This window comes from Fringilla coelebs (genome assembly GCF_963513975.1).
Source record: "Fringilla coelebs genome assembly, chromosome: 6".
Classification (NCBI taxonomy): Eukaryota; Metazoa; Chordata; class Aves; order Passeriformes; family Fringillidae; genus Fringilla; species Fringilla coelebs.
The window spans coordinates 27268251-27284111 of NC_140034.1; the positions used below are offsets into that span (position 1 = coordinate 27268251).

Consider the following 15861-nt stretch of genomic DNA (forward strand, 5'->3'; position numbering starts at 1 on the left):
TTTTTTTAAGTAGAAAACAAAAGGATCATTTATAGTTATCTTTATAAAAATGGTCTCTTTCTGTAAAAGTAAGAACATTTTGCAAATAAACTCACATGGACAATTTCTTCAACTCAACAATAAAATAAAACTTTTCACTGATGCCTTAGTAGAGTTTGATTGTTTTGTTTAAGGTGAAGATATGGTTAGAAATAGTAAAAAGACAGTTTTCTTAAAATGTTCTATATTCGAAGCTTATGCTTAACACTGAAATAGAACTGGAAAGCAAAAAGAAGGAAAGGCTTCTGCACCAGTAGAAAGCATAGTTCGTAAGTTCTCTCTCAGAGCTATTGATAGGGCAACAAAATCAACAAAGTTTTCTAATTCTTGTGTTGAATAAAAGTGAAGGCTGGGGTGTATGGGATTTTTGTTGCTAAAACTAGTGTCAGTGTTCTTTTTATTTCCTAACATTCAGCAGACTGCACTGTTCTCTTTTTTTGTTTTGATAAGCCAACTGAGGTCACAGTTTCTTCTTCTGCATTTTAAATTGAAAAATATTTTCCCCTGCAAGAAAATTACTCAGTGAGAGTAGCCTATATATCTTCTAACCTAAATGATTAGAAAATCTGTTTATGATTCAAATGCAGGAAAATATTTGTCTTCTTGCAGATTGGTAATGAAGGTTTAGCTGCTGACCTTACAGATGATCCTGATACTGAGGAAGCTTTGAAAGAATTTGACTTTTTAGTGACAGCTGAAGATGGTGAGGGAGCTGGAGAAGCTCGAAGTTCAGGAGATGGAACAGAGTGGGGTAAGACACTAATAAAAGCATTTAAATATAAAGGAAAACTTGTTCATGATACTTCTTAAGATTTTTGTAATACTTACTAAAATGGTGTGGATGTGTGGATGAATGTGATGATAAAACAGTGATGCTTAGAAAATTTTATATTGTATGAAACTTTCATATATATATCTATATATATGTTGTTGTAGGTGCAAGTACAATTGTAGTCACATTTCTTTCAGGTTTTGTTTCTGATTTCAAAACTAAGAGGAGAATATTTTCTTTGTTAGAGAAGAAAGGCTAGGATTCTGAATGTTTTTATACCTGGATTAAATTTGCTTTCAAATACAGTTCTCTTTTTTTTTCATATTTGTTTCTTATCAGGACCTTCAAACTTTTGTACCTAAGTTAATTTCATTTCTTAGGTGTACTTGAAAAATGGACATTTCTTTTATTTTTCTGACTGAGATTTTTAGATGTTGTTGCTAATATGGCTTGTATTAGTAAAATTTAAAAAAAAACCCCAAAACCATAATACCCTAACTTTTTATTAGTAACTTGACATGAAACAAAAAAATGTTAAGTCAGTAATTTCTGCAACCTACATGTTTCAAAAGAGGAGATTGAAAGGAGAAAATTTGTATAGGAAAAAGAAGAGTGATCCAAGTAATGGATATCTGCCTTTAAATGGGAAATTTACTATCTTAATTTCTGAACTGTGAGACAACAAAGTAAGTACAAAATTTTGTACTTACATACTGTCAGTCTTAAATTGTAAGCCCCAAACTGCCATTAGATCATGTTGAGTGTTTTATGTGACAATGAAGTCATACTTCAAGAAACATCCCAGTGAGCAAAGAAAATATAAAGATGTACAAGAATTAAGTAATGGCCCATCTTCCAGGAAAATAATAGTCTTGATTTTGAAGGTAACAAGGATTTGAAAGGATTCTTTCCTAAAAACTAGTATCAAAGGATTAGTCACCTTTATTTTTAAAACTCAGTCTTATTTCTAGTTGGAAAATGAAGCTGAGCAAGCTGTTACCTTTGGTTTTGGTAATAACTGTCTATTTTTAGTATAATTTTAGTTGCTTGCTGTTGTTCCCTTTTGAAGTTGATGTTATTTGAACAGTTTCTTGATGATCTTTTCATTTAGGCACACAGGCAGATCTCTTGGTAAAAGATGTCTCATAGCACCTGAAGCAAGAGTTTTTTACTTTGCTTGCAATATCCCTTCAAATATATAGTGATGTAGAAAGTTGTGGTTCTAGTCTCAGTCTTATTGTTGTATATAAAAGGCAAGATAGTTTGATACAGTAATTCATGCAGTCAAAGATTTATCCAGACTGCTGAAGCTTACTGTGTTGAACTAGCTTGTCCACTGAAATTCCAAGTCATTGTTTCCAAGGATTACTTTTCAGTGTGTTCCATGTCTGGCATTTTCTCAAGTAGTTACCCAGTTTTAAGGTCTGTTTTAAAAATCGAATTGACCCACCATGCTTTTCATAGAGCTGTTTGAATGTTTATTACATTTTCAATGAACCCGTAGCGCAGTAAGGCAGAGCATTTTAGGAGTTTGTGCACACTTGTGACAGCTGATTTAACTGCAGCAATCCCATTGCTACCAAAAAACTTGTATCTGAGAAAAGAAAGTGGGAAGGAGGAAATAAAACATAAACTTAGTTTCATCTTTCAAAGTATGTTCTCCGTTTTATTGTATGAAAACAATTTTCATAAGTTTTTTCTATATTTTGTAACTTACTATTTAAATCAGTCAAAGACATGCCTACAACTGTAGTAGTAATATTTTTTTCACACACTGTCACTGATTTTAGTACAGATGTTCTTTACTTAAATGGGCATTTAAGGATACAGTCCATCAGATCTTGGGATTGTGTTACTTTTTAAAGATCAGTGTAAATATGACAAGACTTCTCTGTTAACTATCACAGCATTTTAAGTGCTGTCCCACTTAAATGCTTTCTAAAATAAAATGATGCAGTGCCTAAACCAATTTGTTTAGTTATTTTAAACTCTATGAAACTTGTTACTTCAAATATCAGGTCCATCCAGTTAGTTATTTGTATTGAGGGGAAACTTAATTTAAATGAATATGTACTATTACTTCCTAAACAATTGCATCAGTTGTGAACTTAAATATTTTCAGTTGAAAATCCAAATTTTTCTTCATAATGTAGGAGTTTCTCTGTTCTGTTTTCATAATTTTTTATTTCTTCCTGTTTTTGTTTTTCTGTCATTAGCCTCATTCTGTTTCTTCTTACCTTTGCAAGCATTCAAGCATTCTGAAAAAAAAGTTAATATTTACTTCTCTAATTAGTTATAATGCTTTTGTTTTGTATCTGGAAAACATCTGATATTTAGGCTCTAAATATATTGCCTAGTTTTGCTTTAGTAATATTTACAGTACTTAATTGCAGAGTATTATCTGTAGGTCCAGCTTTCAATATGCTAAAATATTTCAGCACCAAATTTGATAGTTACATTTTTGCTGATGATGACTTCTTCAAACCTGTCACTGAGTGTTTTCAAGTCTGGATTGCTTTTCTTTTCTGCTGTATTACGGCTTTTTATGCCTTAGTTAACATGCTTTGAGTGTTAAATTAATTCCAAACATTGTGATTTAAAATATCCTGTCATGGAACATATTTTACTTAGGAACAGCTTAACTTCAAAATAGTGAAAGATGAACAAGTTCAGGCAGTGTTAAATGAGGAGTCAAAGTGATGTCACATACTAAAAACATATGTACAATTTTAAATTAAAAAAAAAAATTCCTTGTGGTGATTTAGTATCAAGAAAAAAATGCATTTGTAACTTCAGTTTGCTTAAGCAAACAGCAATATATACATAGTGTTATATATTGTGCTACATATTGCAGATGTCACTTATTATGTAGTCTCTTTATTCTGCTTATGGTTTCACGTGTTCATCACTGGATTTCTCTTCCCCATGAAACACAAAAGTTCTCTTTACAAATGGACCATAAGTCAGAGAATGGCTGTACCCAGAATTCTGGGTGGCAGTGTGTGACTGAAATTCAGAGTTTCTTGGGCCATCTTCAAAAAACTTTAAAAAAATAGAAAAATTTAAAGCAAGCCTTTCTCCACTCAGTTATACAGGTCAGTGGACATCCAGGGTCCTCTGTGCTGTCCTATATCAGTTTAGTGCAAGGAAGCTCACTCCTGGGGGCAATTGCAGAGGTCTTGTAGTTACATGGCTCTATTCTGAAATAGCCTAGTATATCTAGGCATGCTGAAGAGAAACACTGCTGGGTTTTCCTAAAAATCTTGTTTGAAATTCATTTCACAGCCTACCCAGATAATCCAAGTTTGTGTTTTATCTAGTTTTCTATTTGCAGCCTACATTTTTGCAGCCAACAGTATTGGTTTTGAATATTTATGTTTGCAGGCTTGTGCTTTTCCTTTTTTCTCTTGACTGAATGAGCCCAGTTCCTTCAAATTCTTTGTCTGTATTCACTGCCCTATTTGTTTTGCACTCTACAGACATTTTCTAAACTCCCAGTGTAGAGCACAGGCTGAATATGTGACTTCAATTTTGTCATTACCTGCGCTGTCCCGGTTTAATGCACTGCACCTTTTAAAATGTACCACAATGACATTTTTTAGAATAGCATTACATTGATGTTAGATGTGGTCATCTTCTGGTTCAGTTTAATTCCCTAATCCTTTTCTGCAGTGCTGCAACCTAGCTGATTATTTTCATTTTATTAATGGTGCTTTAGAATTTTATTAATTAGCTTTAATTAGATTTTAATGGAATTTTCTTTTAATTGAGTTTTAACAGGTTTGATTTTTTTCCTCTTTGACTGGGCATGTTCTCTGACTTACCTTTCTGTGCTTCTTGTGTTTCCTGAGTAATCATTCTTCCTCTCTATCGATGCTTAGGCCCAGTGATCAGAAAGATTGAGGTCTTTGTGTTTGCAGTTTGGTAGATGTAGCTGCAGTTTGGTGTAAGATGTCACTGTTCCCTTCTCATTGCCAGAGTTCTTGATGGATAGCTCAGGGGACTCTGCCATTATGCTCCTGTTTCATGTTTCACTGCCCTTGCCATCTCTGTATTCCACCTCTTTGATCAAGGTTGTCATTGAATGATGGCAGATGCATCAGTATCCTAGGGTGTCTGTTCATTCATTGTCATGTTTTGTCATGAAACATGTGCTTGGAATAATTCGTATTATTTTTATTTTAAATGCATGTTATTTCATGTCTGCTGTGTATGACTCCTCTTGTGTTCTTTAATGATTATAATGGTTATAACTTCAAAAATGGGTACAATCATATTGTAAATATGATTGGAAGTTGGGAACTGAGGAACTAAGTCTTGGGATTTCATGCCTAAAGAATTTGGAAGTATAAAGCTAAACTGGCACCCAAATCAAGTTTGGTTGCTGCCAGGTGGTCTACAAAAGTGCTTCTGCAAATGTTAAGTTTGCCTTGTCATAGAAACAGGTTTATCTTTTTAGTAATTCGAAGTTTCCAGAAATGACTGAGGTGGATAATTTAGACAAGTGGAGAATTGACTTTTCATAAAGAATAATTGACTCTGCAATATTTGTCAAAAAGAAAAATAGATGTCCTCTAAAACTACTGTGGAATGTTCTATTTCTGCTAATTATGATTTACTTTCTGGAATGCAGTGAGATTTCCACCTGTACAAAGGACTTTTCTTCATCTTTATGTGAGAAACTGTATTTATAGACTTGTTTCTCTGGTTATATGTAGGAGCAAGGTTTCTTTCTTGTGCATGTGGAATGAATGCGAAAGGATGCATGGTGGTCTTCATGAATAAACTGGCACTGACTTACTCAGCTTGCATTTTCATGAGGGATATAGCATGAATGCTTTTATTTGCTTATTCAACACTGGCTGAATAATTTCTTAACACTGACTTTCTAAAGATGCAGTAATTGTTTCTAAATACAAATGATTTTTTGTATATTTTGAAGTATCTAATGTTAACTGTTACTTAAAAAGTTTAATTTGTTTGCTCCTTGGTAACAAATTAACGTATAATTTTCAAATATATAACTGATAATATACAGTGCCTTGGAAAACTTTATGAAATGAAACTTGGTCTTTTATAAACCTAAAACGGAGACTGCACCTTTAAAATAAAGATTTATTAATAACTCTTATTAATGCTCTTATACAGCTATGACAGTAAATCACCAACAGCTTGCATTGCCAATTGCTGATTTTTTTTCTTTTAATAATATGCTGCATGTAGACAAAGATGACCTGTCCCCAACTGCTGAGGTTTGGGATGTAGACCAGGGACTAATAAGTAAACTGAAGGAACAGTACAAGAAGGAACGAAAGGGGAAGAAAGGGGTAAAGAGTAAGTGCAGATTCTGAATCTTGTAATGCAACACTTTTTTGCCTATTTATATAGAAGACATTTTTTTTCATGAGTTCTGTTTGTTGTTTTGTTTTTGGTTTTTTTTCATTAAGCATCATTTTCTGTAATGGGGGCAACCAACTTTAACTTTCTACCTGCTGAATGTGAATATGTCAAAACCTTTGACAGGCATTTCATAAATGAGAAAGGTTGAAAATTCAAGGTTAAAGAGGTGAAAACTAAATGCATAGAAATGTTAGTGTAAAAATAATGAACAACATGCATTTTGAGGACATTGTGACTCTAAGAAATTTTCTGAAAGATTTAAACTTCATCTGCTTCTTAAAGTATAGTACTGTGATGCTGTTGTGGAACTGGTAATTGTTGGGCTATTTCTGGGGGTGGTGGTGTGGGGTATTTTGTTTACTTTTTGGGGGTTTTTGGTTTTTTTTACTATGAACTTGGATAAGTTGCTATTTCTGGACTTGTAATTATTTTTACAGCCCCAGGCATAGAGAATTGGGAAATGCCTGTAATGTAAATACGAACTTTTTGGTGGCTTTATTTAGGAGATAATCTTTATTTTATAATGCCCTTGACTTTTCTGTGCATTTACCAACATTTTATTTGATATCTTTTTACTCCCTGAGTTTTCTGACCAGTTGACCTATTTTAACTATGTAGTTTAAACCAAACTTTAGGGTTGAACTACCTGATAAAAATGCTTTTGGAAATTATGTTATTAACTGTAACTATAAAGTTCTTAGTGCATAAAGTGGTATTAAATCTGTCATCATAGAATGGTTTGGTTTGGGAGGGACATTAAAGATTATCTAATTCCAACTCCCCTGCCATGGGTGGGGATAACCACCAGACCAGGTTGCTCAGAGGCCCATCCAACCTGTCTGTGAACAATTCAAGGATGGAGCACCTGCAACTTCTCTGGACTCCTGTTCCAGTTCCTCACTACTCTTACAGTATAGAATTCCTTTTTAATATCCAATCTAAACATACCCTTTTAGTTAAAATCCATTCCATATGTCTGGAGTCACTCCAGCAGCTCCATGTCCTTCCTGTGCTGCACCCCAGAGCTGATGCAGCTCTGCAGTGGGGTCTGAGCAGAGCAGAGCAGAGGGGCAGAATCCCCTCCCGGGCCCTGCTGCCCACGCTGCTTTGCCTGCAGCCCAGGACACGTTTGGCTCTCTGGGCTGGGAGTGCCCCTGGCTGGCTCATGTCCAGCCTCTCAGCCAGCAGCACCCCCAGGTCCTTCTGGGCAGGGCTGCTCTGGGTCTGTGCATCCCCAGCCTGTGCTGATACTGGGGGTTGCCCCAGCCACGGTGCAGCACCAGCACTGGGTCTTGTTAAACCTCAGGAATTTCCTATGGACCCCCTCCTGGAGATTGTCCAGGTCCCTTTGGATGGAATGTTGCTTTAGAGAAGCTCCCATTGCTGTGCTTTTATTTTGGAAGTATTTTTTAATGATTTCTGGAAATAACTAGTAAAAAAATTTTTCCTCAGTTTGAAAAATTGTATGGGCATACACTAACTAAATTACGTGATAATTAAAATACAACACTTACTGACAACTTCTGTAATTATTAAGATTTGAATTTACTTTGTAACACTAACGGTTACTGGTCAGTTAGTGTATGTTGGTTGTTTTTTCAGCATTTTTGCATGATTTGTACACACACACATAAACATAAAAGCTTTGACAAAGCAAAGATTTTTAGTCTTTGCTTTAATGAGAGCCTACAGTAGTCATCTGCATGCTCATGTGTATCAGCATTTAACCTGTAAACCAGCAGTTGACATCGAATTTGCATGAAATATTTGGTAGGATTAGAAATTTATTTTTAATACTAAAATCAACTTCTTTTATTTGACATTTTCTTACTAAATTCTTTACATTTTAGAAATTTTGAACCATAGTAGCTGCAAAGTAACAAAGTTTTCTTCATCTAAAGGAATTTTGAAATCTTTGGTTCATAGAAGACAGTATTTTGGAGACAACTGTGTGTGATGGTGCTGAGAAGTGACAGAAGTCAGTGTTTAGTGTTTTGAGTTTTAAGTTTGAATTCTCCTTTGGGAGAATTCAACCCTGAACACATACAGTCTTAAAAGGTGGTTTGTGAAATTCTTGACTTGTCACATTCATGATAGTTTTTGATTGAAAATTAGCCTTTACATCACTGAACTGTTTGGATGAGAGAAGTCCATACACAGAGTAAAAGTATGCATTCAGGGTTGGGCAGATTTATTTAAATACAATTTTTTTCCCTCAGCTTTTTAACATTCTGAAACTGAAAATATTGTTGAAGGGCTTTTTTATTCCTGCTGCTCATATCTGATCATTTGGGGATTTCATCCTGAATACATACCTTTTCCTTTGTCCTTCATTGTTTTGACTTCTATCTGAAATTGAGTACCATCATAAATGTCAAACAAATGTGCATTAAATATCATCTTTGGCAATACTTTGAAGACAGCATAATAAGACAGACATTGTGATGGGTTCTTTTGTTGGATATGCATCTGCAACTGCCATAATCTGTATTTACACTATAACATTACCAGGCAGACACAGCCCTGGCCTCAGGTATGGAAACTTTCATTCCATATGTACACATAAATAAGTGAACAGAAGTAGATCTGCTTCTATATTTTGATACTTCTCTAGTTTGAATCCTCATGTTTCCTTTTGGGTGGAACATCTTAATTAAGGTCATCTTCTGTCAGCACTTGTTTTCATTAAGTAATCTCGTTTGCTGGGGAGAAAGAGGGTGTCTGTCCAGGTAGTCACCATGTTATATGGAACTACTGCCTCGTTATGAAAGGATCTTTAAAAATACCACCAAAACAATAATGAAAATTCATCACCTCACAACTTTCATTTCCTTTACAATGTAAGCTGTAAAATAATGCAAAATCTGTTTATTGAAGAGTTCTTGTGTTAAAAACCCCAGAAGAAGAGAAACAAACCACATTTATTCAGGACTAACTGAGATGCATAGATAAGGAGTTAGGCTTGATTTCTACAAAAGCAGGCTTCTCTTTTCAGGAATATGCTGAATTTAAGGCCTCTTTCTTGCCCAAATTTGATAAGATCAGTTTTGGCAGGTAAGCCAGGAGATGACTGTTTTTCACATACAGCCTGTCACCTTTGCAGGGTATCATAGTGGAGATGTTGCATATCTCATTTCATTCTATGAGGTCAGCAAAATGTGTTCTCAGTTTGAAAGTTTTCACATCTTGTATGTGTGTGTGTATATATATATATATATATATATATATATATATATCACTGTTAAAGTGAAGATACTGTTTTTCTTTAGCTTTTTGTGCTTTTTTTAAACTTTCCTGCTCTTTTTCTCCTGTACTTACAAGCAGTATCTGTACTGTTCACTTTCCTACCCTTGATTTCTGGAAATAGTACAATAGTTGATAGGATTGAAAAGAGATCTGAATTTCACCATCTTCATTACCATTACCTCTTCTTGACATATAAGAATCTCTGTGTTATATTCAGACTTGGACTAATACATCTTCCACCTAATAAAACTCAGCTTAAGGCTTCTCAGACTAAAACTTTTCATCACTGAATATTCAGTTATCTTTTTCATTTTTGATCTCTGAAGGACAGTACACTGAGATGGTACTGTAACTTTTGCTTCTGTTCATACCAGGTCAATATTTTTTTGTCCTTGGCTTTTTTTGAGGGTAAAAGGGTCATCCCATTTTGTGCCTTGACCATAGTTGCTTATGCAGAGATGGCCCATCCTTTTCTTTAAGAATCTCCTTGTAACATTTACTATACTTGAGCAGTTACTTTAAGGTACACTTGCACTTACTTGAAAGCAGAAACTTGTGCAGTCTTCTGTAGTGGTGGCACAGTCTTGAATGCTGACACATTTTTCAGCATGAAATGCACATAAGTTGTTCAGAACAGCAGCTGCTTCTTTGTAAACTTCTCTCTCTATTGTATGATGATTGAGGACTGTTCTGAGGTTATGCCTGAAGGACAAGAAGTGCCCAAACGTACTGAAAAACACTAAAAGTCAAGGATATCAGTCCCCTTATTAGTGACAAACTAAATGAATGGCTGCTTCAAGATAGCAAAGCAGAGGGACTACTTTTAGTTTCTTCTGAGTATGCTTCGAGACAAACTTCTCATGCCCATATGTTTGGCATGAAAGCACTTGGAGAAGATGCTTTCAGTTCAGATAGAGTAAGCGTTTATAAGCAATTTGTGGCATTTTGCATCAATGTGTTGAACTATTCATGCATATCAACATGGAGAAAACAAATGGTGTTTTCTTCTGGAAAGCAGAGGGTTCATGAAAGTAAACAGTTTAGGGTCCCAGTCATGGCTTTTATCCTGTCATTTTATTGATTGCTCTATAATATCTTCAAGAATATATCTGCTTCTGATCACCATAGGTGCCTGTAATAAAGATGAAGATAAGCTTTGTAGTCTGTGTGGTGTAGAGATCTGTCCATTCTAAGAGTGAATTTTCTTAGGGGAGGTGTCACCTGCTGGCTGCAATATTAAGTACTATACTTCAGAAATTAAATCCTTCCAGTATAGAGCCTGTTAGAGAAAAAAAGAGTGTTGATTCAAAAAAGATTTCTCATTATTATTTTACATTCACATCATCAGCTGGGATCACAGGTTTCTAGACATTCTTCTACAGGAGAGTGAAATGGAACTTAACTGCTCAAGTCATCTGTTTTATGAGGAAAGCTTTTGTAAGCTAGTTTTATTCTCAGGTTGCTTCTGGGTAGCAGTCTTTGTATATTTAACTAGAATAATAATGTGTTCCGTGAAGGAAAGAAAAAAATACCAAAAGCAGAAAAAAATGGAAATATAGGGAGTTTTATTACTTTGCAAATGAGAATGTTTTGCAAATATTAATGAGAGTAGTTATATAGCATCCTTTTAGGGGTATGTGAGGTATACTTCCTGTAATTCTTCTTCGAGAAGTACTTTTTGTTGTCATCTCTTTCTGCAGGGAATTCTCCATTATCTTTTGAGAATTCTGTTATTCATGGACACTTACTTTTGATTTAAACCAGTAAGATCTGAAAGGATCAGATACTTTGTGAAAGAGTATATTTTCGTGTTTAACTGTTTGAATAACGGTTCTGAGTTTGATAAGTCATCTGTAATCGTAGTATTTGCATTTTACTTTTTTTGGCAATGAAGGTTTCGGTTTAGTTTCAATTTCCTCTTTAATAAATATGAGACATGTCGCCTCAATATAAGAACTTGTTCACTAATGCTTCCTTTACTAAATGGTCTCTAATATCTCTGCTTGCAGTCCCAGGAAGGGCTGTTTTATTGGTTGAAATTTGGTTATGTCTTTCATCATTATGGATTGTTTTCTTTAAAGAGGTTCTCTCACTGAAATACACTTTGTAACTGAAGCTTGACTTTTTGACGTGGAAGCTAGAAAGGTGAAAGCAGCAGTGGATTTAGTAATTTAAATATATTTTAAATTATACTTTTTTTGTTTGCTCATGTCTACGTATTAATTAAATGTACGCATAATTCAGAATGCTTTGTTTCTAGAAGCTTGCTTTTATAATAATTTTAATATAATATACATCTGCAGTTTCATACAGTGGTGGAAGCATTCTTGCTACTGTGTTTAACAAACACTACATGCAATTTAAATACCATTCAAAGCAGGGAAAGTTAATTGTTTGTTGCACCCCCATTATGAGTTGTCTGTACTTTTGCTCTCATTTTTAAGCTTATTTTTAATTAGCGTTCTGTTTTTAATGTTAAATTGTTTAGTATAGTTAAAGTTGTGTAATATTATTAGAAAATGTTTAATTCATATGTTTTTTGTTTAATAGTGAATGTTTTTTTAGTATTTGGATTAACTTTCCAGTAGGGCTGTAAGATGATTTTTTTCCTCTTTCCTACAGGAAATTGTCGAATAGAGCTACAGAACACAAAGGAGTTATTCTTTGATTTAGTGAATTTAAATTGTTTGCATGTAGTTTTCAGATTTGGTGTATTAACTCCTGCTTTTGATTTCCAAAATATTAGTAAAAAAAGCAAAGCAGTATTTATTTTAAGGAGGTCCCATCAGTAATTATTCTTATTTAATGGATTTTTAGACTTCAGTCAAGTCAAGCGGTAGCAATCAAATGAATTTTTGCTGCTGACATTAATTTACAGGAGTCAACAGGACAAAACTTCACGACATGATAGCTGATCTGGGCGATGATGAGATACCCCACATCCCTTCAGGAATCATTAATCAATCTAGGTCACCCTCTTCTAGAATGACTGATCATGAAGGTGCAAGAGCAGAGGAAGGTACAAAAAATTCAGCTACTTACTGTATTTCAGGAGATTTCTTTTAGAAAGCACACGCTGTCATTTATGATCCCCTCTGTAAAGCTGAATGAAGTTGCAGATTGCCACATTATTATTTTACTTGAAATTCTTCCCAAATGGTTTTATGAGAATATGGCTTGAGTTTCTGTGGCTTTTTATAACTCACCATTATTTCATAAGTTTTTTTAGATAACTTCATGTACAGCAGTGTGTTCTGACACTATTCAGTATTACATCCCTGTTTGGAGACACCCCTGCATTAGCAAAACCTTTCATAAATAGGTTATTTATTGAGGGGGAAAAAGGTGAGTATAAGCATTTGATGCACAGTTTGGATTTTAAAATGAAAAGTAGTGATTTAAGTTATGGGACTACTTAGTTTCTTTTCCTCAAATTTAATGTTCTCTTTTATAACGTTCCCTTGATCTACATACACAAATTTGCAAAGACACTATTTCTTTACAAAGTATTTATTTAAGTTTCAAGATTATCATTGGCAATGAAAATTAGTGGTAAGCTATTATATATAAAAGTCAAAAATCTTGTATTTGGCTTTTAAGTTTCTTGTTTTAAAGGAATGATTTTCCTGTATTAGCTTTGAAATTAGAATACCATTATGTAAGTTGTCCTCTGCTTAGAGCATATTCATTCAAAATATTCAGTTGTATTCAGATTTGGCTCTTTTAGGATGATCTTTGACCCATAAGACCTGGCATGGTATCAGCTATAGCAGAAATAGAATTTGCATTACTACTGGTTCCAGGAATCGGTTGGTTCTCCTGTTCTTTTTCACCCTTGGCCTCACAAATGCCTGTCAACAGGCAAGCAGAAAACAACCCCAAACCACAAGGAGGTTTTTTTGTTGCTCTCCCAAACTGTCATTTTACAACAGTCATCTTATTTACTGCCTTCCTTTTCATCTTTGTTTTTATTTCCATCATCAAGATGAAGCTGTATCAAATTTACCTGTGGAGCACAGTTTAAAAATCTACAGATGAAAATTCACTTGCTAAAACTTGTATATTTCGGTTGTTTTTAGGTTCAGTGTTTATGTGCTTTAGGTTGCTTTTTAGCCATGCTTAGGTATTTAGGCCATACATGTTGTACAAAGGAACACAGACACAGACCTTTTTACAGACAGGGATGCTGTCTCAGGTAGAGGCCTTACATCTAAAATAATACTGGACAAAACCATAATTTTGAATAAATAGATGCTAGATTTCAATTTGATAGGGACTGACTTTTATTACCTGGTTCTTGTAGCACAAACACTGTTTTAGCCTTAAGTAAAGATTGTTCACAATGCTCAAATAAACTGCTTTCATGTTTATATTTTCATGCTGTTTAATGTGTCCATGTGTTTTTAACTTGTCAGTGTAGTTTGCTCTTTATTAAGAGTAATAAGATTACTATCTCTGTCATCTTACCTGCTCATTTTGGTTTCTGCATAGTTTTTAAACTTGAATATTAGAGTGTAAGTTCTGCTATTTCTATCCTGAATGCTATATGGCTTTTTGAGTTTTCATCTGTGCCATATGGTGCAAAGCTGCAAATAAGCAGGCAGTGTTGTATTTGAATTCCTTCTAGGTGTGTTACAAGGCCACATACTTCATTATCGTAAAATACAGATTTTGCACCATGCAGTACAAATATAGATTTTACTCAATTATTTATTCAGCTGTGTTCTAAAAGCTAAGATTTTTGCAGATAACTTCAGGCTTTCTTCCTGGGATACACCAGCCTATGCTGAGGAATTTTATCAAACCACAGTTTTCTTGTGACTGTATGGAAATATTACTTCGAAATATTACAGTTCTGATGTAGTGGTTGATAATTTTTCCTTGAAGGGGGTTCAGGGAGGAACTGTCTCTAACTGGCTTGGAATATCTCTTTCATACCTCTGAAGGTGTGAGAGTTTGGGTTTTTTGTTTGTTTGTTTTTCACTCTGAACTGCCTAGTTACATACGGCGTTATGGCGTAATCACACTTGATAATTGTGGCCATGAGAAATTGGAGTTTCCATTTCAACATATTCTGTTATTTCAGAAATGGTATCAACATGATTTTCCATCCAGTATAGAGAGAATTACTTTCTTCACTGATTGTTTTTCAGTTTTACTATCTATAGATTGCAGAGGTGTCAATCTAGAGATTGACAAAATAAAAACAGTAACAGTTAATTGCTTGGGTATGTACCACAGCTGCTTTTAATGTACCACATATTAACTTTGTGGGAAACAAGGTTAAGATAGCCCTGTTGTACAGTAGACAACAACAGCCTATATGAGTATACATATCTAATCAGAGATTAAAGCATTTTCAGTTTGTACAAGTATTTCTGCTTGATTTTGACTTAGTATAATGTCAAGAACTTGAAGGTAAGAAGTGGTTGTTAAGATTGGCTAAGCAGATATTAAATTATATGATTTTATATTTCAATATTTATTTCACCTAGTGTCACCTACAAAGGAAATTGTACTATCTCATTTTAACTTCATATTTATTGATTGCAAACAGTTAAGAATTTATATTATGCCATGAGAATAATATTTTGCTGTGTGGTAGAAAAATACTTGTATTTTTTTTCTAGATGAAAAGCATTAAAAAGTCATTTATTTAACTATCATTTGCATGTATCTATTGATGCACTGTTTTGGTATCTGAAGATGTGGGTCTTTATTTTTAGTAGCTGTAACATCATGCATTTTTCATTGTGTTACTATTCTGCTGTTTCTTTTTTTGCAAAAACAGTTTGCAACCATTTTTTTTAACTTCTCAAATATGCCTCACTTTAAAATATAAAATTCACAAATAAATTATAGAACACACTGTACATATGTACAGGCAGCTTTAGTATTGAGAAATAGTCTTCTGAATTTTGAGTAGCATTAATTTTGAAGCTTTAAATAAAGAAATAGTCACTCATACAAGTGAAACTTGGTGAATTTGTAGTATAGGTTCTTGACATGGTGGTTCTTAATTTTTATTATAAAGCATAGGAAGGTTGATCTGTTAAGATCAGGTGACATTAGTTTCACAAAGAATTAGTATGACAGGTTGGGTTACAGGGCATACCTAAACCTTGTGGTCCTGTCCTAAAGATCAAATAGGAGTAAAGGGAAAGTAAATACATGTTTTGTAGGAATATATCTTTTTTGAAATATAAGTGAAGTGGTTTGTAGTAGATTGTCAGAGGTAGAATTTTAGTAAATTACTAGTGGAATGGAGCTTATTCATATAAGGGAGGGTAAGCCATTTTGGGCTGTTAATGTAATGTAGCATTCTTATGAGTCAAACTGTATGGATTGTGAATATTTTTACAAGAGGTGATTGTTCCTAGTTAGAATATTGTTTGCTCTTTTTT

General features: G+C 34.1%; 1 protein-coding gene across 5 annotated transcripts in view; it reads left to right on the plus strand.

The window, feature by feature from the left end:
• STRN3 (striatin 3) overlaps positions 1 to 15861 on the plus strand; it is a 58546-nt gene that overhangs the window by 27831 nt on the left and 14854 nt on the right. For 3 of the 5 annotated variants that reach the window (XM_084208771.1, XM_084208772.1, XM_084208770.1), the window contains exons 7-8: positions 649 to 790; positions 12336 to 12476. In XM_084208771.1, coding sequence (XP_084064897.1) covers positions 649 to 790; positions 12336 to 12476 — 283 coding nt within the window. Of the gene's footprint in view, positions 1 to 648; positions 791 to 6034; positions 6146 to 12335; positions 12477 to 15861 lie in introns of all 5 variants that reach the window. The other 2 variants (XM_084208774.1, XM_084208773.1) reach the window with 2 other exon arrangements.